At 48.9% G+C, this 23,360-nt stretch overlaps 1 protein-coding gene across 7 annotated transcripts in view; it reads right to left on the reverse strand.

The window, feature by feature from the left end:
• Positions 1-1,074: 1,074 nt before the first annotated feature.
• The window catches only part of LSAMP (limbic system associated membrane protein), a 1,003,852-nt gene continuing 981,566 nt past the window's right edge, over positions 1,075-23,360 (reverse strand). For all 7 annotated transcript variants that reach the window (XM_064644403.1, XM_064644400.1, XM_064644401.1 and 4 more), the window contains one exon: positions 1,075-8,666. In XM_064644403.1, the coding sequence (XP_064500473.1) occupies positions 8,569-8,666 (98 nt within the window). In that variant the 3' untranslated portion in view covers positions 1,075-8,568. The remainder of the gene's footprint in view (positions 8,667-23,360) is intronic.

Raw genomic sequence — 23,360 nt, forward strand, 5'->3', positions numbered from 1 at the left:
TGCTGCCCTGTGCCACCTGTGGTTCTCCCACTGGGACAAGGACAGTGATGCCAGGCTGTGACAGCCAGATGGCACTTACATTCTGGAGAGACACCACCATTGGAGTTATCTGGCTGTAGATGACCTGGGTTCTCCAATCCTCACATTTAAAAAGCCCAGGTGCTCCTTTTAACAGGTTTTCTGGATCCCAGTTCTTGGTTTCTTCATCCCCTTGGCTGTGTTTCCTTGAAAACTTGCCTGGGCTACTCTGCTGCCCCTTCCTTCCCGCTCCCTTTCTTCTAACCTATTCCCTTCATGCCTGCTTGTGCCCGTGGTACTAGACTTCTGCCCTTATTCCCCTTGTCCCGGCTGCCCTCACTTCAAGCCCCAGGCCCTCTCCGTTCCCCTGTCTCCCCACTCCCTCTTTGATATAAAATCTTGCCTCTAGTTCTGTGTCCTGCTGTTTCTTGGCCAGTTATTTCCCACCTCCTTCCCCACTGGCCTCCTCCTCTGTCTCCACCACCTCCACCATCACGCTCTGTATTTTGGTGCTCCTGTCCTGTGCTCACTTATGTAGCTCAGCCTCAGCCCATCCCTTCCACCAGCTTCCTTGTTCTTCCCCTCTTGAGACTGCAACCCTGATCCCAGCCTCTATCTGCACATACACATACAATCATGCTATTTAATTAAAAAAAAATAATAAAATTGCAGGAGCCAAAGGCAAGTGCTGACTTCAGGGCTGGGCACTGCAGTTTTCACCCATGGCTCCTCCCCTCCCCTCCACTCCCCTCCCTTACCTCCCCTTCCCTCCCCCACCCTGGCAGCCCCAAATCACACCTATTTACAGCCAGCCTGCTCCCTTCACCCCCAGACACTGCACTGCAGGGGCCAGTCTGCTGGGGGTGACCCAGGACCCTCAGTCCCACGGCACTGGCCCCTGCCTCTCTTGCAGCTCTGTACCACCTTGCCCCTCCAAGAAAAGTGAAGGAAGGGGTAGCCTGGCCCACATTCCCCAGGTGGGCTGGGAAATCATCACTAGACATGATCAGAGAGGAGGAAAGCCAGAATATGCAAGGAAGGGAGGGGAAATCAGGAAACAGTACCTCCTTTTCACGTTTATTTAATTTTTGTATTTTTTTGTATTTTTTTTTTTAAGATCACAGAAGAGCAGAGCATTCATACATGTAAAGAAACAGAAACGAGATAACAGAAGTTAAATACATTGAGAAAAGAAAAAATAAAAAGCTTCTTTTTTTTTTTTCCATCACTGGGTTTTGTTCATTCATTTGTTGGGTTGTTTAGTTTTTTTGATCGGTTCTTTTACACACACACTTGCGCTTTTAAAATTTTCTTTCACAGAGCTAGTTTCAAAAACAAACCAATGGCAAAAAATTAAATGGCCATTTTCTCGTTTCATTAAAGAGAAGTTCAGCTCATGTCTACAGTGCTGGGGAAAAATATATATAAAGATATAGATATATATATATATTTATATGTATATAACACTGTTAATGAGGAGAGTTCTAACCACCCCACTGTGTAGCAAGAAGAAGGGACTGGCCTTCATTCTCAAGGTCTAGAGGATGAATCTTGGCTCCAGCTGGGAAAGCTGAATGACTGTGGGAGGTGATGGTGGCACTGAGGAGGCAGGTTCCCGCTCTTTGCCTCCTCCTCCCTTTCCAGGCACACACAGGTGCTCCTATATGCACAGGCACAGGCACACACACACACTTTCTCCTGGTTTCCTCAGGAGGTCACCAGTAGCTGTGTGGGTTACAGACAGAGCCAGGCCAGGAGCAAGTGGATGAGTGCCTGTCTGGCCGTGTGTGTGATGGAGAGTGTGGGAAAAGGGAGCATCTGTATGGTAGCCGTGAGGACTACTGCGGCATGTGCGCGGTGGAGCTCGCGGGGGTGTGCGTACGCGCCTGTGCGTGGCCGAATGGGGAGCAAATGTCATAATTTTGGAGGACAGCCCTGCTTGGGAGGTGCTCCCCTCCCTGCTTGGCTCCTAGGTAGCCCTTGCTCCTTGTCTCCACCCATGGCCCTATGTCATGTACAGAAACATCCACATGCCTTTTCTCAGGACACGGCTGGAGCCACTGTGGTGTCACACTGCATCACTCGTGAGGCCCATTGCAGCACAGTGAGCATGCCCTGCGAGGCCAGGAGGGAGCTTCTGATGCACTGTTAGCATAGCAAGAGAAGGAAGGGCCTGCCCTACCTGGGAATGGCCCTTCTGGGATGCAGTGTCTGTCCCTTCCTCAGCCATGCTACCCAAGGAGCCCTGCTGCTTATGCAGCCCTATCACCTGCACTGCAGTCATGTCCTCCTGACTGTCACTGCCCCTTCCTCCTCCGCTGCCTGGGCACTTCTACAAGGCTTGCAGGGCAGTCTGAGTTTCTGTGGCACCAGTTAACCTGAACCTGCAGCAAATGAAGGACGCTTTGCTTCCCACCTGCCTGGGCTAATCAGATCTGCTCCTCTTTCCTAAGCCCTGCCTTGGTAGGTCTCCTTCCTCATACACATCAACCCAAGCCACAGAGGTACAGAGGACCATACCAACATATCCTAACCAAGATGAGTTCTGCTTTCCTGTTACGGTGAGTGAACCAACAACCAAACACCATATATTGCCCTAATGGGAGCCAACCATCAAGCAAAATTTTGGGGGCCTGCCTGTGGGAGTTTCCCAATTATCATTCTAGCATGTTACAAGAAGGAAAAGTGAAAGAGGTTTTAATGGTGTGACACAGCTTCTTAGTCAGCAGGAGTCATGCAGTCAAAAAAAACCATCTTCTGGGCATCGCACTGGAAATGAAGCCACTCTAAGATTAGTGTTGAGAGGCCATGGTCTCCTCACTGGTGAACCTGAGAGTTCTGTGCATGGACGACGGACAGCACTCATCCCTACCCTTTTTCACTGGCACCACATCTTGGAAATTACCATCCAGTTTCTCCATCACTTCTCTGCCTGAAGTTTTCCTCTTCCCATAGAATAGTTTGCTCCCGGCATCCCTAAATCAAGAAGTTTTGTGTACTTGAGTCAGAGAAGCAGTAAGATTGTGCACCATCAGGAGAGAGAGAGAGAGAGAGAGAGAGAGAGAACTGCTCACTCCTCTAGCACCACCTCTGTCGGACTGTCTTGGTCAGCCATCCTCTGTGTCACTTGCTATGTCACATCAAGCACCATCAGCATTTGGGCTGCAGGTCAGTGTGCTTGGAGGAGAGGAAGCAGAGGTGTGAGAGGGGTTGGGAGGAGAAGAGCTTTTTCCCTGTGCCTGCAGATTCCCTCATCAGGAAAGGGTGAAGCGATGAAACACTGCACAAAGATTGAGCTGAAACATCACCTGGTGGTGGGGCTGTGAAGGACTCTAGCATAACTCCTCTGACTTCCCAGATCTTCTTCCCCAAAAGCTCTTGTATCATTGGGACTCACTGCTGCTCCCCCAAATTCCTTCCAGATGTGTAGCTACCACTCAGTCTGGAGCCCATGCGGCTATTGACGGTGACTTTGTCCATGCTGTGTGCTTGGACTTTCAAAATGGGGTTGCTTAGACAGGTGGCCTGGGGGCATGGTCTGGATGCACCTGGAGCTAAGAAGAGCTGGTGGGGTTTGGATATACTTTGACCAAAAGTGGGGCAAGCAGCACTACACGAGAGATCTGCCCAAGTGGTGAACAGTCAGTGGCATGAGAAAGATGTGCGGACAAAGACTAACTCTTGACACAAGGCATGTCACCAATGAAATCTTCATGAATGGCACGTTAACATGCACTCGGTGCTAGCATGGGGCGACACAACTTCACTGGAGAAGAAAGCAGTGGGGAGAGGAAGGGGGTGCATCACTGAGCAACATGCCCCCAAGCTACGGGGCTGCAGACAAACAAAAATGAACACAACTGCCAAGATACAGGTGTCGGCTGGAGCATCCCATGTTGCCCTTCCCAGCCGTTCAGAGACAGGCGTTTGCTTCGTTTTCCATCTGACCAGGCACACGCTCCAAGCAACATGCTACAATCATGCATGGAGTTCATGTGGCTTGGGGTGGCTGCACTTCCCCTGTCCAGTTCCTTTCAGAAAGACTTGCCTTCGCCCCTCCTCTCAGTCATCCGAAAAGGGTTAGAAATCTGCTAGCAAGTATGGGGCCATATATTAAATCTAAGTTTTTGTTCCTCTGCTTGGACATTACCAGACATCTCATGTAGTTCTTGTAATATTTACAAACAAGTTGAAGAAATACAATTTTTTCTTTTTTTTTTTTTTCATTTTGTTCATTTCTCTTTTTATAACACTAAATGTTAAATCTCCATCAATCAAACACAATTACACTGACAAGCTCAAGGAACTGGTGTCCCATTCCAAACTCCCATCTTTCCTGGTCCTCAACCAGCTGAGAGGCAGCAGGAAGTAAGAGCCCAGCTTTTTGGGAGGGAATGGGAAAGACAGCAACATGAAAGCAGAGAATAGATGAAAACCAGAAACAATTTCAGAGAAAAGGGACTGAGACATGAGAAAAACCTTTGCAACATCTCTGTCAGAGGGTGGAGTGGAGAAAGGGATTGGGAAAAAAGCATTTGACCTTGCCTGTGTCTCCTATATTCATCTAGCCTCACCACTTGACATATGCTTTGAGCAATCACTGCCCGAGTTCAGGAGAAATTGGGGGATGTTTAGAGCATCCTGTGATGCACACTGCAGCTCACAGGATTAGATTCTAGGAGTAAATCAAGCTCCAGCCTACCCACGACATTCCCACCCCTACTAGGAACAGACATTGCCAGGAGCGGGGTTCCCAGCACTGCTGCAGACAACAGGCATACTTGTTATTGGTGGCTTGTCTCAGACAGGTCTGCAAATAATTGGCTTTAACCCTATTTCACGGCCATGCAACAGAGGCAAAGATCTGCCAAGGGCCTGCATGAAAGACCAGATCCCTCACACACAGCACCGGGGCTGTGTCCATTTCCCCCAGCTAACAGGCAGGTGGCTTCAAAAAATGGATGTCCTGCTTTTAGTGAGATATTTCCCTTTAACCATAAGCCTCTGTGCCTTGACATCTAAAAAATATCCCCTCAAAACTCCTTCAAACCAAAACAGGTGTGAGACAATGAAGTATCAGGACTTGTGACCACCACCACACCATAGGGCTCTGATGTGTGTGATCCCAGTGCCTAGGAGTGATCCCACAGTGACAAAAACACATGCAGAGGACAACACATGGGACAGACGCTACAACAGCAACCAGGCTGACATCAAAGAACCTAAAGTGGGCCTACCCAGCCTTTAGGAACAGCCTGTGACAGCAGGACACAGCAGGCTGCCCACCTTTCACACCAAGCCTGCAACAATAAATCCAGGCATAGGTACAGCCCCAAGAATGAGCAATGTGGTGTTTTCCCTTGTGTCAGTGTGCTCGAAAGGGTGCAGTTCCCAGATCTGGCTTCTAGAAACAGCATCAGCTCGTGGTTGTACCAGGGGAAAGAGGAGCCCTGTCGCAGCAGGAAATCTGGATATGTTACTAAGACACCGAATTACACGACGCTCCTTAAGGGTAGGTACAAGGACTGGCATGTCTGAATGCTCTGAAGGATACAGGGCATTTTCCTCCTGGGCCGCCACAGGCACACCAGTCTCCAAAGGAGATGCCCAGGTCCCACCAATGACTGCCCTGTCTTGGAAGAGGGGAGCCATCTGTGGATGCCTTGAGTGGATTTCAAGCACCAGTTGCCTGGCTTTCCCCTCTTGCAGCAAAGCACAAACACCTCCAGGTATGGCTTTGGGGTCTGGAGGAGCATAATACACCACCATGCAATCCCACAGTAGCTCTGTAGCAACTCTTGTAACGCCCAAACTTCAGCCTCCTGTGTCTTCAATAAATTTCCTCGCTTATTCTGGCTGCCTGTGAGGAGCCCTTGACTGCCTGCTTAATTGCGTGCCTGCTGCTGCCTGAAACAGCTGAGCTCAGCAGCGAGGGGGCAGGGTCAGCAGTGCCGCAGTGCAAGGCGAAAGCATCAGGCTGAGCAGCAGGGAGAAGCCTCATCAGACTGTGCCCCACTCAAGCAAAGATGGGAACGGGCTTGCAGGCAGCAATTTCCCACTTTCCTTCCTGGCAGGGGACCACCCGGTGGGTATCCTCTCCAGCACACTGGAGAGCGGCAAGGCCAAGCAATTTTCCCCTTGCTTTCAAGAGCGTGTGAGCGCGACTGCCTGACGTGCTGCTACTGTGCCAACTTGCAGGGCAAAGACAGAAAAGCAAGCTGCCTTGTGCTTGGAAGCTCAGTGGTGCTGAGCTGTACTGTCATGGGATGGTCACTCGACTTGTGTGGGCTAACTTAAGTTCTTCCTGCCCATCTCTCTCCCCAGAAAAGCAAGTGGCTACCTGATAAACACTGTGTTTCATCATCTTTGCTGCTGGTGGATACTAGGGCTTGTGACTAGCCAGGAGACACAGGAGTTTCTCCCCACTGCCCCTGCCCACACACATGCACTGCAGCCACTGGAGAGCATGACTGTTGTCTTGCCCTCTCCCCCTGCAGCAGACCTTGTGCTGGTGTGGCAACTTCCAGCCACCACTCAGCATTTTCTCAGCCCTGTTTCTAACAGGGCGTTCTCTCCTTCTCCTCACTTGGGAGCCACAAAGCATCTCCTGTTGGCACCTCTGCATGTGGTTCTGCCATGGGAAGTGTGATGGCAAGCAACAGCACTCTCCAGCAAGACCAGCACCCTTGAGATGAGAAAAGAGAAGAGAAAGGGGAATTGTGCTGCCCACTTCTTTGCTGAACCACTTTAAGCTCCTTGTTTATAAGCCCAGGATTTTGGACCTGAGATTTGTTTTACTTCTTCCGTTCACAGGTCTTGGACATTTTCTGACCCAATTTGTTTCAAACATGGAATTTGCAGTGAGTTTTGTAGTAGCAGTGGTGTACAGCACACAAACATGCACACGCACACTCACCCTCTCACACAGCCTACATTTCCTTTTATACCAGGGAGGACAGTTAAGAATGAAAACAACAAAACAACAAAAAAGAGTATTGGCTCTATTTTTGCATGACTACCAAAATGGTTAGGAATGACCAGATTGCTGATTTCATGTTGAGGCATTGCTTCTATGCACACACTATACCTAAAAGGAATGGCTGCTTGGTGATGTCCAAGGTCTCATCACTCACATCCCACCAGCTCAGCCTCCCATTCCCAGGAGGAATGGCTGGCTGCACTCTTCAGTCCATAGTGCTGTAGGCCAGTCCTGGTTTCTTCTGCTCGTTTGGACAATTGCACATGAGTGCACACCCCCATGCATGTGTGCGAGCACTCATGCATAGCAGGGGCTGCTATGCTGGTACTTAGAGGCTGAGAGCCAGACAGGTTGCAGGTGGGAGAGAAAAAAAGGGTAGACAAGGGTGCAGACTGACTCTTGCAAGCAAGGTGGCCAGAAGTTAAAAAGCCAGTGAGGATGCTGGAGAGAGGAATCCACTGGAATCTGTGTTGCAACTGCCCCTCTCTCCTCACCCCTCTTCTCTGCCTGAGTGATCTCTCTGCATCTTGTCTCACACTTACAAGGCAGGACATTATCTACAGCAGGATGAGCATATGTACACATGGACTGTTCATTTTGCATGCTTAGAGAGAGGAAGAGAAAGAGAGAAAGAGTGAAGACAGAGCGAGAGCCACACATGCACGCACGCACGCACACAGGCATACACAGGAGAAAGAGAAAGACACCTGGTTGAATTGAGGGGGGAGAGGAAGAGGATTTAAAAAAAAAAGAAAAGTAGGCTTTCAGTAGAGTTGACACAGCTTTAGTTCAGGCCAGCAAGGGCGATGTTGCATGAAGGAAGGGACAGGAAAAAAGGTGTTTAGCAAGGGCTGGGTGCACATGAGCGCAGGGTGAAGTGAAGAGAGGAAGAGTTCTTCACAGGACACCAGTGTGCAGAGAGCTTCAGGTGACTTGCTCTGGTTCGTGGCTTTTTTTTTTCCTCTTTTTTTCTTTTCTCTTTTTTTTTTTTTTTTTAATTTGTTTTCAAAAGTATGAACTGGCTGAGCATTAGCTCACAAAAATGACCCAGGGCATCCAAAAAGTTAAATGGCTATAGACACCGAAGCAAAGACCTCTTTCTGCAAAAGAAAGAAAGAGGAGGAAGGAAGGAAGGAAAGTGAGGAAGTATGGAAAAGAGGAAGGAGGAGAGAAAAGAAAAGGGATCTTCTGTTTGATTGGCTTTATGGGTTTTGTTGGATTGTTTACATTGCAGCATCCTCCGGCGACGCGATCCTTGCTGGTGCCCCATTCTCTCCCTCGGTTCGTGTTGCCTCCTAGACAGTCAGTGACTTGACAGCCGGCTTTTCAGGTTTTGGATTAAATGTTGCTGAGTCTTCTTTGCTGTAATTTTTCCTCTCCCCCCTCTTCGCTCCTGAACACACAAAAGTTGTGAAAGAAACAGTCGTCTCTCTCTCTCCCCCCCCCTTTTTTCTCTCTCCCCTCTCTTCGCTCTGTCTCCTGTATAACGCATTTTGTTTTGTGTGTTGTTGTCGTTGTCGTGTTGTTTTTTTAATTATTATTAATATTATTATTTTTAATTCTGATTTGTATTAACATTTGCTGAGTAGGCAGAGCAGGGACGCTGCCAGCAGCCACAGTGGGACGGCCAAACTCATGGAGCCGTTGTCTACTCTCCCTGTGCCGGGTCCTGCAGGGTGTGAGAAGGGAGAGAAAAGAAGACAAGATTACACATGGCTGGGTGAGATAGGGATAACACAGGAACACAACACTTCACTCTCGGGCTGGGGCTGCAGGGCACAGCCACCTTCCCACTTCAGTGAGCTCCCTCCAGCCCAGGTGCAGGCTGCTGCCTGGCAGCTGCTCAGCATGCTCCTTCCCTCTGTCCAACACTCCAATGGCATGTGGTTTTCCCTAAACACTCAGGCTGGAGCAAGCAGGAAGGCTCAATCCCAGCTGCTAACCACATCCCATCCTTTGCTGTGCCTCCAGCTGGGAACTGCTGGCCTTCCAACATGAGAACACAGTTCACACCTTTGCAGACACAGCCCCTAGTCACCAGCTCCGCAGCTGCCCGCTCTGCCACCTTCCCAGTGGTGGCCCTGAGATGCCAGGACTCGTTGTAATTGTGTGCAGTGGCCAGTGCCTGTCTGCAGCGAGACACCAGCTCTGCAGGAGCTGATTCATCACAGTGGTCTGATCAATAAAACATGGGGCCAACACGCGGACGTCTCCCCTCCCTCATACAGGCTGCACTGCAATTAAGCGTTTCTGAATCGGAGAGAAGGCAGGCTTCGCTACTGTGTTTATGGCCCTGTGACATGACACCTATGGGGTGAGGGTGCAGGGTATGCCAGGGAGGTTGAATTTTCACAAGGGTGGGAAACGAAGTTGCATATGTGTGCATGCGCATCCACAGGCTCTGTCAGAGCGGGCAGGGAGGAGCATGCTGCTGCAGCAACAAATAATGCAGCCTCACTCCAGGAATATTAAGCGCTAACACTCCTGACATCTTCTCATTCATCCACTCATTTATGAGTCCCCTTTTCTGGATGGCTTTAACGGCAGTGATACTGTTTTAAATTCACCCCGCAACACCAGTCTCTGGCAGTCTTTTCTTTATAATAGGCAGGGAGATGTACGTGGCTGTGGTTCTGTAAATGCATGCCCACCATGCATATGTGCACATATGGCTACACATATATGTACATTGTTTTATATGTATATGTACACATGCATGCACACACGTGTATATGTACATGCCTGTGTGCATGTACACATATACATACAAGTGTATACAAACACACATATGTGTGTATGTGCAGTGTTTTACACAGAAGAGGTGCAGGAAAATGCTGAAGTGTGGAGATGGAGACGAGTTCTTGTGTTGGAACTGACTGTGCTGTAGAAGACAGAAGTCATGCTTACTACCATGAGAAGCAAATTCTGATATCTAAGTGGTGCCAGAAAAAAAAAAAAAGGCCCTGTTGAGGAGAGCCCTGTGAGACCAAAGTGCAACTTCCCCTCTCACAACCTGCAGAGTTTATCAGGCGAAGACCCTCACTCTACTGCGTGGTGCACGGGTGCCACAGGCATGCTCAGCAGCACGGTCACTATTAAACTTGAGCTGGTGACTGAAAGGCAGCAAATCGAAGAAGGATATCTTCAGAGCCTCTGAAATTCTTCAGCACTTTCATTTGTCTGATTTCTTCCTAATGTAGCCTGTTACTTACTAGATTAGCTGTTTGTGCCCCAATTCTATTCTTTCATTATTAAGAAAGTATGTGCTGGACTGTGTGGAAAATTTATATTCCGTCTATGGCTTCTTTTTTCTGCTAGTCCATGCATGTCTTTTGTGGCTTGTCACACAAATCCTACAATACTGGTTTTTTACTCCTTTTTTGGGTGACAGGAACTTATTTCCCCCTCTGAGATCAGGAACACGTTTAAACTCAGCTACTACCCTTACCTGACCTATGTTTCAGAGAAAGCATCTTTCACTGTCAAATAATTTTAGGGAGGCTGTTTGGGACCATTTGCATCCCTTATTGTCAGTGAAGAAGTTCCAAAACATGACTCCTCTGGCCCATCAGATAATCAAGAGCACACCAGGCAAGTCTGTGTTGCCCACACAAAATCTTCTGCCATCACATTCGTACTATTTGTCTTGAATACTATTTGTTTTAAATAGTATTTGTTTGAACACATACATTGACATGTATGTAACACATACACACATGGCAGCAATCCTCCTCCTTGTCACTTTTCCAGGGTACCCATACAATCAGAGCAAAGGCATATGCACCGATGGTGGCTTGCAACTCATATCCAGCACAGAGGAGGCAGAGGAATGTTTGGCCTTGGCTGGGTACTGCTGCCTTGATACATATCAGTGCATAGCTCGGGGTTTGTGAGCTTGGTGGGGGCCAGAGGCATGGCATGGTGTGGCATGGTATGGTAAAGAGATGTCCTTCTGCAACACGTAGGTATAAGAAAGGACACCCAAGGAAACATGGTGTGATGAAGGACTTGGGAGAATGTCAGGCCACTTCTGTTCTGCTTGAGCTTGTGTGTATAAGCTTGAGGGTATCTGACAAGCCAAAACTCCCATCTCCACAGATAAAATATGGTGCGAGTTACACAGCGTCCTGTTTCCCCACTAAGCTCCTGTGAGTGCCAGTGAGGTGGTGAGGCTGCTACAGACACCTCTTAGGTGCAGTCCTGATCATCTTCTGCACCTCACTCCATGCTAATACCAGCAGCTGTCTGCACCAAGGGGCTGTGTGTAGCTGTGCAGGTGTCGGGCAGAGTTTCATGCTGACTGTGAGGCCTGGCATCCAGTGTGGTCCCTGCATGTAACCCTGGGGGCCACGTGTAATCTCTGGGGTTTACAGCAGAACTGGTTTAAGTACATGCCACGGATGATACATTTACTGTCACATGTGCTGCAAAAATGGGGAAAGGTTATAGTTCGATCACAAAATAAAATTCTCGAAGGCTTTTGGGGGGCACTAATTGCTCAAGTGTAATAAAGACCGAAAATGTAAGAATAAAATGAAATATTAATTTCGAGTGAGATTTTGTGCAGAAAATAGCTCCCATTTTCAATTCACTCTATCACTTTCCCCATTCCTTCCCAGACACAACTTGGGCTTTGACAGCCCACGTTTGCGCGGTGACTTCTCTTTTGTCTCTCCCGCTGTGGGGCGCGTCCGCCTCCGCCGCGGGCACCACGGCACCCCCACGGCCACGGGCGAACGTCCAGCCCCCGCAGCGATCGCCGCGCTGCCCAACACGCACAGATGAGCGCTCACCCCCACGCCCCGCACCTGCACGCCACCCTCCCGCACGGGAGGCCCCGCACACGCCGCCATGCCCATCCCCACAGCCGCCCGTCCCCACAGCCCCCCAGGCCCGCGAAGGCCGCCCCGCCCCGCCCGCAGCCCCGCCGCGCGGTCTCCGGCGCCCCCTGGCGGCCGCCGCCGGAGCCGCCGCCGCCGGAGCCGCCCCCGCCCGGTGCCTCCTGCTGAGACCCCCCAAAAAAGCCCTCGCTCGGCCCGCCTGCGCTCCCCTGCTACATCTCCGCCCGCACCGGGGGCTTCGGGGCTGTCCCTGCGCTCTCCCGCTTCGGTAACCTTGAGCCTGTGGCCTGGGCTGCAATATCCCGGGCTAATCACTGCCCGGCCGCAATTGGGAAGCCCTGCCAAGTCCCTGACCACGCAACAGCTTTCAAGGGAGTGTTCTTCCACCACAGACAGGGAAGGAAATTGAGTTTCTGATGATGATGATTACGAGTGAATATGAATATCTGGCAGCTTTTCACAGATAAACTCCCAGGGGACCCAAGACCCTAAATGCTGACCGAGTCAGATTCCATTAAGCAAATCAAGAAGGAGCAGACTGAAAATCAGCAAGGGCAAAATGACTGCACTGCTCTTCCCTGCTTCAAATGTGAGACATTTCGATACCTGGTGCAGATGCAGGTGGAGCCCTACAGTGCCTCATCATGCTGCAACAACCTCACAGGATGCTGTGCCCTATGTTTCCAAGGGTTTATCTGTGCCACATGTTCACCCTGGGTGATCTGCACTGGTATACACCCCAGAATAGCCTTGGTCAAGATTTAGAAAGCTATAGTTCTCTGAGGGCTGAAGAGGACCATGTGAAGCCCCCATCCCACTCCTCTCCCCAAGACCAGGTTACCCTAGCTGCATCCTTTAATTTAACCATGGGAAAAACAGAGCCACGCCACTGACCTTGGTGCTCCTACTCACCTGCATGCGTGTAATGGCCCTGTATACTAGCCCTGCACAGAGAGGCTCCAGGACTCTTTTCCTGACACTTCTGGGAGAACTTCTATGTACTTTTGAGTAGGGATGAGAAGGGGTGGTGAGGCCCTTAAGCATGCGACTTCAGTGATTTCACCTGGTTCCTCACTCCTGAGGCAAACTCTTCCATGCAGCATGAAGCGGAAGAGTTGCTGCATGCTCTCATGTGCAGAGGACTGCAAGCTTGGCTAGCCTAGGTTTCACTAGAGAGGATAGGTATGTATGCTACTATACCGTAATTTTCCTGATATAGCTGTAAAGCTTTTGTGTGTGCGTGTGTGTGTGTGAGATGGCTCAAATACTACTCCTACTCCTGTGAAGAGTGTAAGAAAAGACGTAGCAAGAAGAATGGTGGGACTTGGATGAGATGGGAGAGGGAGAGGGCAAAAGCAGGGTGCTGCTTCCACTCACAGCAAACCACACTCAGATTGCAAAGCCAAGAGCTGCTCTCTTCCTCAGAAAGTCTGCCTCTAGGAGAAGCATACCACAAGAAAAGACCTTTGCTGGGTCAGTCCAAAGGTCTTTTCTAACTTTCAGTCCTGTCCCCTGTGGGTGCTGGGTGAGTAGTACATGGCCAGCATGGCCTGCCCCTGGTGCTTCAGAGATATCCTGAGCCAGCAGAAGCTGCACCCCTTGAGAGATTACATGAACTTGTTCAGTCACTTCTGGACTGCCTGAAAACTTCCATATCCACAATCTCCCTTAGCTCTTTAAGGAGCACAGCGGCAGTCAGCTTCCAGCAGTGACATTATGGCCACACATTAAATTTGGGTGCTATGTTCTCCTGTGACTTTAGGACCTTGACATTAACAGGTGGCCTGGCACACCACCTGCTACTAATTGCTACCTGAACTGGCTTGATTAAAACTGCCTCAGTCACTCCTTGCTCTGCAGTCTCCTCTGCTGATTACAGGAGAACCAGGCTAAGAAAACTGCTCAGTGTGGAAAGAATTAGCTGGAGTGTGTTCAGATCTTCCTAGGAAGGGGAGAGATGAGCTTTTTGTCAAGAAAACTGTTAAGAAAGAAACTACCCAGTGTTGAGAGACTGGTGGCCATGGAATGCTCAAGTCCTGAATCACAGAACTGCAAGTCTCCTCACTACACCTGGGGCACAGCTCTTACCGAGCCTTTAGTGGACACTACTTCGGCAGCTGAAAGGTGTGTAGTTGTGAGAGGACTCAGTATGATGTCCCACAAGGCCTCAGCAACTGAGATTCCAGTGGTGCATCCTCTATGGCAGACTAAGACTTGCTAGCTGCAGAAGTCACTGAGAGGGGGGGCAGATTTCTGGGGCCTGATCTTTCTCTCCCTGCCTACAAGACTTGAATTTATAGTGCTACAAGGCACTGCAACACACACAGATTCAGCGCCAGTGTCCAAGGTCAGAAGACTGCTTGGTAGCCCTGTACCTGCCCTACCTCATGGCTAGTGTTGGCCCTTTAAAGCCTACAGTGCCCATTGAAAGTTGGAGACTGCATGAGGAGGTGATAAACACTTAAGTGCATCTGGGAAGAGGCACAAGAAAAGGCTGCTGTGATGAGAGATATAAGAAGGGGGCAATATGGACAGAGGTGATAGGATGAGCCTTGCACTTGTACCCATGTACAGCAGAGGAAACAATGACAGGGAAGGTCTTCAATTGAAATGGCAATACAGGAATGCTCAGCTCAGGACATGGGAGGAGAGCAAGAGGAGGAGATGCCAAGGCAGTGTGAGGATGGTGAAATGTAGGGCTTTATGTAAGCACACAGGTTGGATAGGTAAGGAAAACAGGTCCTCGGAGAAGGGGAGATAAAGGAGGAAATTAAGCCCTGATCAGGCATAGGAAAGCAGGGATAGAGGGAGACAGGTAGAGGGGCTGAGGGTGCTTATCGGAAGAGGGCATTAGTACCAGGACTGCAAAGACAGGCAGCCAGTACCAGCCCGGGGTCAGAATTGCAAAAGAAAAAGTGGGGTTTCCTAAGAGCTGTTTAGATATGGATGTGGTGCCCAGTGAAGCTCAAACGCCGACAAGCAGGTAGGAGAAAGGGCAGGAGCAGCGGGTGAAGGAGTGCTGCCAGCGCTGTGGCATCATGCAGGCGAACCGCACTCGCGAACTCCCAGTCTGGCACCTTTCCTTCCCCGGCGGTCTCGACTGTGCCCCGCAGACACTCAGCAGCAGGTCTGGCCGCTCCCCGCTGTTCCCTCCCTTCCTCCCTCCCTCTCTCCCTCTCTCCTCGCCCGGCCACCACCCGCGGCCGCCGCCGCCCATCCGCCGCTCCTTCCCCGCGCGGTGGCAGCCGAGGGCCACGAAACCCAAATACTGCGGGCGCTCCTCCCTTGCGACTCCAGGCAGCCTCCGGACAGGGCACGGATAACCCCGGGAATAACAGCCGGGGTCAGGGCGGCTCCGCACATCCCCCCGGTAAAACCCCCGGGTACCATCCTGAGGGAAAGGTGCCAGCCGTGCGCGCTCCGAGCCACTGCTGCCCCAAGCAGCACCCTACGGCCACGTTTATGGGGCACGGAATCTGATCCCTCACCGGCCTGCATCCCTCCACAACCACCATGCATCAGCCTCCCTGGTAACACTCCTTTGGGGGCAGATCTGACCTACTGGTTGATTGTAACCATAAAAACCATGACATCTACCACTATGGCAGCAGAAATTGAGGTTGCAGGGGGAGGTGGTGAAATCTGTAAATCATTCTACTTATTATTCTTATGATGGGCCCCTGGCATATGAATGACATGGACCTGTTGGACTGAGTCCAGAGAAGGGCCATGAAGATGCCCAGAGGGCTGGACTACCTCTCCTAAGGACCACCTAAGACAGGCTGAGAGAGTTGGGGTTTTTCAGCCTGGAGAAGACTCTGGGGAGACCTCATTGCAGCATTCCAGTAGCTAAAAGGGGCTGACGAGCTGAAGAGGGACTTTCTGTAAGGGCATGTAGTTGTAGGAGGTACAGGTCTTAAACTGAAAGAGTGTACACTTAGATTGTATATAAGGAAGAAATTCTTCACTATGAGAGTAGTGAGTCATTAACAGAAGATGTGGATGCCCTACGCCTGGGGGTGTTCAAGGCCAGGTTGGAGGAGACTTTGAGCACTGTGGTCTAGTGGAAAGTGTCCCAGGCCACAGCAGGCGACTTGGAACTAGGTGATCTTTAAGGTCCCTTCCAATTCAAGCCATTCTATAATTCTACTTTCTCCACACAGATACTTCTCCTTCTGTCTCCTCACTCCCTCCAGCTTCCTTTTGTAACACCAACAGGGCCCATTAGAGAGGGAGATGGAGGCTGTGGCATGACATGTAACCCTTGCTCAAGAGGCAGATGAGGCCAGATGTGTAAGCAAAGCCACAAGTTCACCAGGTTGCACAGAGACATGCCTCCAAATGTAAGCACCATGATCATAACCATCAGACACTGAACCTGTGACTTTCAAGATTCCTAACACAGGCCTTTAAAAATGGCCATTTGAGTTGCAAGCAGAAAGCAAATACATTCCTGGTCTGAATCCAGAGGGAAAAAATCACCCATCCATCTACATGTTTCACACTCATATTCACCAATATAAAATATTCTACTGGCTCTTGGGTCCCATCATCAGATTAAACTGAAATGCAGGCAGGAGAAGAGACAGCAGATGGCAGTTTTTCTCATATTTACATTAACAAGACACCAGGGCTTGATGTATCTGTAGTGCTGATGGAGGAGAGCCCACAGAGGAGTTTCAAAGGGTATCAGAGAGCTACTGGTTCCTTGTTTGCTTTGGGGAATCTGCCCTTGGGATCCTGTCAAAGAGCATGGGGTAACACCTTGTGTTAGAGGCAATCAGTCCCCATTAGTTTCTGAATGGAAGTGAGCCAGAAAGCAGCATGGGATGGGCTAGGAGAACTTGTCTGTCATGGGAAGGAAGGAGTGATGGTATAACAAGTATAGCCAGCCTGCTGTTTTTCCACGGTGCTGCTCACACTGACTGGCTTTGGGCTCCATGCTATTGATAGGCTGCCTCTACTTACAGCGAAGGCTGGAGTCCTGCTTCTTGAGTGAACAAAACCACCAAGATGAGGGAGGGATGGGAAAAAAAACCCCCACCTCTAAAGGAGAAGGCATGAGGGAAAGAGGATGTAGAGGATGTGCATCATACAGGTGTCTCTATCCTCTCATTCCCTGAGGCCTGAAGGAGGTCTTAGGGTTTACACTTGCCAGATTCTGAGCAGGAAGTAATTCTTCCTAGTCTGTTGACTCTCCTGCCAAGGCTTCAGAAGATGAAATCTTTATTATCATGAAGGCTTAAAAGGGAGGAATACTGTTAATTCCATTTTCAAGGTCATACTTTGAAAGTTATTAATTTCTTTCTTCCAGGGCTTTGCACTCTACTCTGAGGCTTTAGGGATTACCAGCTTCTACTTACTAGGGTTCATTTGGGGCTTTTTTCTTACTCCTTTCCTGTTCCTCCCCCCTCCTCTTTGAGAAAAAGATACGTTTTTTTCCCTCCCTGTTCTCAGTGTTGAAACTACTTTGTTCATTGCCTGCTCGTTCCCCATTGTCACTATCAGTTCTGCTCCTGTAATTAAAACTTGATTGTGACTGCAGTGGCAATAGGCTGGCTTTCCTAGAGGTGGAAGTACCACTGTGTAAACTAGGGAGGATGCCCTCCAGCAACTCTCCAACAAGATTAAGGAAATGTCTCTGGTGTCTATCAATCTTTGCACTTGGTTTAATGTATTTGAGAATTTGCTCATGCTTTTTTAGCACTGAGCAGTTCTTCCCCATGTTTTGGAGCTCATTCATGGTGTACTAAGTACTCATCTATCACACCTTATGTCTGAGAGAAGATTCATTCTGTAATGCAGCTCACTCATCCTTCCCTAAGGTCTAAAGAATATCCCTGAAATTGTATTTCTCAGTGTCTTTCTGAGAAGGTCGTGGTGTTCAAGACTGGATGCTTACACCATTTATCCTGAAGCTGGTTTACAGTAATCTTAGTCTAAAATTGAACTGTTATCCTGACCAGTGAGGCTGGTGGTAGCTAGAAGACAACCTACGTTTCAAGGTTACACAGATCTTTCATCATCAAGTCTGTCCTGTGTGTATAAAAAAGTGCCAAGTTTTTTTTCACAGCTGAAGAAATAGTTCTCCCACTCTTTCCATTTCCCTAGCAACTGGAGATGTAAGGAAAAAAAAAAACTAAACACAAAAAACCCAACACTTGGCAAATGACTGATACAAAATCAGATACTTAAAACTGCATAGTCTTCAAATCACTTATTGAAGACTCTCATTCTACAAGCAAAACATCCAAAAAACCCACATAGCGCAGACTTTTTTACAGGCCATAATGGAGAAGATCTGAGCTTTTTCTGCTTTTTACTTTCCTAAAATAAAGCAGTTTCTCCCCTGCTCACCTCTCAAGCACGTGTAGGGCACAGAAGATCAAAGGTGATGCCAGCACATAACCTGGTGTCTTAATAGAGGACAAACAGCATAGCTCCCCTCATCCAGAGCACACACAGCCTTAGGAAGCAGGTTTGCTAATTGGAGGCTCTGGAACCTCTTGAAAAATTAATGGTTTCATCAGCTTCATGTCTGTTTGTTTATTTACTTTTTCTCTGCTATGGTTTCCTACAAGCTTTGCTGAATATATGGCATGGGAAAGATTTGAGCGGCTGTGGACAGAAATGAAGAGGGGGGGCACACCTAAGGGTGACTGGAGAGCGGAGCAGAAGGAGAACTAAATGGGGGTGGAGAGTGACCAGCATGCTTGAGGTTACTGTGGTACTGAAATCCAGTCATATTGCAGTCTCTGCCCTTCCTACCTTTCTCTAGTACCTGGGTACTCCCTTGCAGTGAGCTTAGCAGAGACCAACCCTTGTCCCCATCCCTCCTTTCCTGGGAGTGGAACAAAATAGGAGGAGGTTTAAGCTAGCTTTTGTCAAAGGCTGCTTCTGAACAATGGGTAGTACAGGGCCTTTATCATAGGAACACTCTTAACAAGCCTGTGTGCTCCTTTCAGCATTTCAATGAGTTAGAGATGTCATGAGAATCATGCTGGGCCCACAGGCTGGTGTATGTCCTTAAAGTGTGGGGTCTAAGTAAATATTGCTTTGTGTTCTCATCAATGTATGGATATGTCTGTGTGTTTGTAATTCCAGAGTGAGACTCCTGGTCACCTTAACATCCTAACAGTGCAAGCATGGTTTTAATACCTGGTCCAGGCCTGGGAAAAGCCAGAGCAGAAAGCCATTGTGGATCTCCACAACCCGTTCCCAGACCAGTAATTAAACAGGGAAAGTTAATACAGCTTACACAGGCAGCTGAGCAGGCCTTCAGCTGGGTGAGTTGGAGGAATGGAAAAGATGCTGGAAGCTACTCCTGTTCCTCCTTTAGATGTTCCAGGGTGCCTGGAAATTGCTTGGTGGCTATGGGATGTGGGTGCATAGGGTGCCTGTGGTGATCTGGCTTAGAAGTGTAAGTGCCTGCGTACCTGCAACACCTCCCACAGAGGCTGCCTGACTGGACCTCGCTGGAGCTATGCTGGTTATAGCACATCCTTCTCCATGGCCTGACCCCGTGCTCCCATCCATGCATCCACTCCCCAAACTGCAGAGGGACATGCAGGCAATGCTGGGGAAGGGCCAAGCGCAATTCTCCTTTGCCCAGCTTACCATGAGGCCTCTCCCTTTTGCAGGGGAGCTCTGCTGTCAGACCAGCTCTCACATGGAAGGGAAGGCCTACCAGAAGTGCTGTGTTTTTTCTGCAAGCCTGATTTCTTTGGAATGGTTGGGATTTTTCCCCATGCATCCCCTCCCTCCCAAATCCCACACCTCCCTTCTCCTTTCTGGTTGTTTTTGTTTTTACAGAGAGCGCTTAGACAGCTGTATTAATCATGCAAGCCCAGCCATGTGTAATGTGCTTTATCAACAGCAGTGCAGACACTGAATGGCAACTGGTTCACAAGCAGGCCCGGTGCACTGCCTGAGCTGGGAAGATAAACCTGCTGCTTCCCAAACCAACTTACCGTCATGCGTTAGTGAATGGAGAGACTGTTCACTTAGGACAATAACCAGAGGGGAGGCCAACTTGTTAGGAAAATTCTTGAGTGGTTTACACTGGAAATGGAAGGGGGGGGAAGGAGGATGAAGGTGGAAATTACTCTTTGATTATTTTCTCACAGGGGCTGGAGGAATTTTTGTGTGTGTGTAAGCATTAAATCAAGACAACAGTGGCTGTTCTCCATCCTCCTCCTCGCTGCCCTCCACACTTGGGTTCCAGTCAGCCTGTATGGCAGCTCAACATGAGAAATAAGGAGAGCAAGGATTTAGGTACACCTGCTGTGCTGTGGGGATAAGTTGCCTTCAACATGTCTAAGGAGGAAGGTCCAGTTGATGACTTCAAAAGCTCATCCAACATACAGATGATATGAGACTGTGAGTGTCCTCTGGTCTGGGAATATCTGGCTCAGGAGGGTTATAGCCTGCCTGAGCTCTGTTCTGCAGGGTAATCTGTCCATGCTACAATGCTGACACTGTAAGTGTCCTTATCTGACAACTGATTTTCCACAGCAGTCACTCTTCCATGGGTTTGTTTCTAATCTTTGCAGTTCAGTTGTGTGTTTTCTTCCCCACTGGTTCCACCCAACCTCTACTCTCCCACCTGACTGCTGTGCCCTGACCTCTCTTCCATAGGGTTGTTCTGTGTGGATGCAAAGCCACACCAGTGACTACACAGACCTTGAAATGCCTTCCCACTGCAAGGGCCCAGCTGGGAGGAATATCTTTCTGGGACTTCTAATCTCAGTTCCTACCCTCTGCTGGTGCTCTTCCTCACTCACTGGATCCTCCACAGTGCTGCTACAATGCAAATATATGCAACCCAAGGCTCATTTTGGAATAAATCAATCTAAATTAAAATTAATGAACAAAAAGTACAGAAACAGATCAAGCAATAAAGCCATTTCTCTTTCTTTTCCCCTGTGTTTCTCTGTTTTCTTTCAGAAAGCTCATTTCTTTTCTCTACACTTTTTTCGGGGGGAGGGGGGGAAGAAGCAGTCTGGTTTTTAATTTTTTTAAAGCAATCTCAACAAACAGAAGCTGTCTGTTGCTATTCAGAAAAAACCACCAGGCAATGTTGGTAGCTGTAGTAACAAATAATTCTTGGCATTTCTGTTTTCCCTAAGATGCTGTTTCTGGCTACATCTATACTACCCCCTCTTGAAAGACACAATCATCACCATTGACTTTGATATTATTCACTTTAAACCACACATTCAAAATAAAATACAGTGCTATCCCTTGCCTGGTACCTATAAAATAGCAAGAAGCAATTAATATTATATTGGCTGCCTGCCTTCACCCTGTCTTGTCCTTCCTCTTCCCTTGGCCTGAAACCCCCACAGGCCTGGCACCCAGTGGGCAGCACTGGCAGGGACAGACACTGACTGATCGGCAAGAGAAGCTTGGTCTGTCTGAGCGTCCACTTTGCAGAGCCAATCCCTTCTGCACTCCCTAAATGGAGAATGAGTTCTTTGGAAAACTTGGCTGGAACCACCAGTGAGAAGCAAGGAGAACCATGAGTTGCGCTTCCCGCCCAGGGTCATGGGCGTTATCAGCTGCCAAAGTGAGGCATGCTCTGAGTAGTCAGGCACACATCACTGTGGAGTGACCAGAACAGCTGAACTGTGGCCCTCAAATGCCTTAGAATTTATGGAAATACCAGATTTGCACATGGCTCCAAATATGCCCTCCTGTGCTTGGTCCCTATGACCATTATTTTCCCCCGCTCTTTATTTTTTTCTCTATTTCTCTGTCAGGATCACAGTCAGGCAAGATTGTCTATTTTGGCCTGTTCATGCTATGGCTTCCCCAGCTCTGCCAACTAGTTTGTTTCAAAGGCTTGAAGGCTTGGATTTTCACTGACCCTTTCTTGGAGCTCAGATGAGGAAGCACCCTCTGGCCTCAGTGAAGAGAACTCCAGAGATGGATGGGTTCTTTAGCTGGTTGTATTGGGAGGGCTGTATTCTGCAGACTGTTCCCACACCACTGCCTAGTCAGCAAACCCCCATAACATGTTAATCCTTTACAGTCTGTAGTCTCTGTTGTAAACCCTCATGCTTCTCTCCTTAGCTTTGAAATACTCAGATGTTCATCTTTTGACCAAAGCAGACCCCACTGACACAAGAGCTGCAGGCTCAGCAGAACTGGCAGGGTCATGCACTAGAGAAAGCAAAAGGGGAGCAGGGATGGGTGGAGGTCACCACTGCAACAGATGAGCTTTCTTCTCCACAGCCAGGACCTCCATAAAGAGGAAAGAGGACTGAGAGAGTATTAGAAAGAAAGATGCTCTCTGGTCATCAAACTCAAATGAACATCTCTCTCCCCCAGCTCCCACCCACCTGATGAAGGCATTAGTGACAGTACAGGCTACATGGGCTACAGCTAATGGAGACTATCTACAATCTACAGCCATACAGGGTCATTCTCCGATCAGTGCACGTTTTGGCAGAAAGACAGAACTGGTCATTCTCCTTTTCCCTCCCCCTCCACTAATTGCTAACATACTACTGCTATAAATCTTTTGTCAACCAGTTGATGGCCATGACTTTGTCTGTTCAGGCCCCAAAGACTGACATGCTTGTTGCCCTTGAGCAGCTCTGGATGTGCTCCTTTCTGGGAAACAGCACATCTCCCTTGCAGAGCTCCCAGGGCATCAAGCTAACCATGCTGAGAAAGCCTCTAGTTAGCCTGTGGTAAGCCCTCATCACAAAACTCCTGTGAGGAAGACTCACAGGTTTTGAAGCCCATTAGCCTGGCTAAGCCATTCTGATGTGGACACTAGGTGATATTCACAGGGGAGGGACACTATGCTCAAAGGGCTGAGGACAAGGGACAATGGAGGACAAAGATGGAGCTAATGCTATAATTGTATCAGAACCCTTAGTGCTTCAACAGTGACCACACTTGCTCTGTCATTGGCAGATCTGATGGGGAATGAGCAAATTCTCCTTTTCAAGAAGAAAAACCCTTTTGAAAAGGCACCTGATGATGCAGTAAGGCCTCTGCTTTGTGACAGCCAGGTCTTGTGTCAGCCCATTAAAACATGATGTTACAATGCAGACACGAAGATGTGGCATCATCGCAGAAGACATTTCAAGGCATTTGAAGTGCCTGGCTGCAAAATTAGGAGGGCTGGAAAAATTACTGAAGGACAATTCAGTTGAGAGCTGAATCAGCTGGGCTCCACCAGCCTTTTAGGAAACTGCCTCATCAAATTCAAGTCCCATTTGTTTAGTTGAATGGGCTGCTTCTGAGTCTCCAGCCTGCCTGAAAGCAAGATATTTCCACAGCAGCTAGCTAATGATAGCTGCTTCATCTCAAAACATCTTCCTTTTAAATTAATGCTCAAAGCCTCACAGGGCAGGGAAGTGTTACTGAGGATTAAGAGAAATGGAAATTAAAGGAAAAAGAGGAAGAAGGCTGTGAATTTGGTCATTGAGGAGATGCTTATTTGAGAGCTGTGGACTACATCTCAGAACATCAACTCATAGGGAGGAAAAGGTCTACAAGAAAATTTT

This window comes from Pseudopipra pipra, chromosome 2, assembly GCF_036250125.1.
Source record: "Pseudopipra pipra isolate bDixPip1 chromosome 2, bDixPip1.hap1, whole genome shotgun sequence".
Classification (NCBI taxonomy): Eukaryota; Metazoa; Chordata; class Aves; order Passeriformes; family Pipridae; genus Pseudopipra; species Pseudopipra pipra.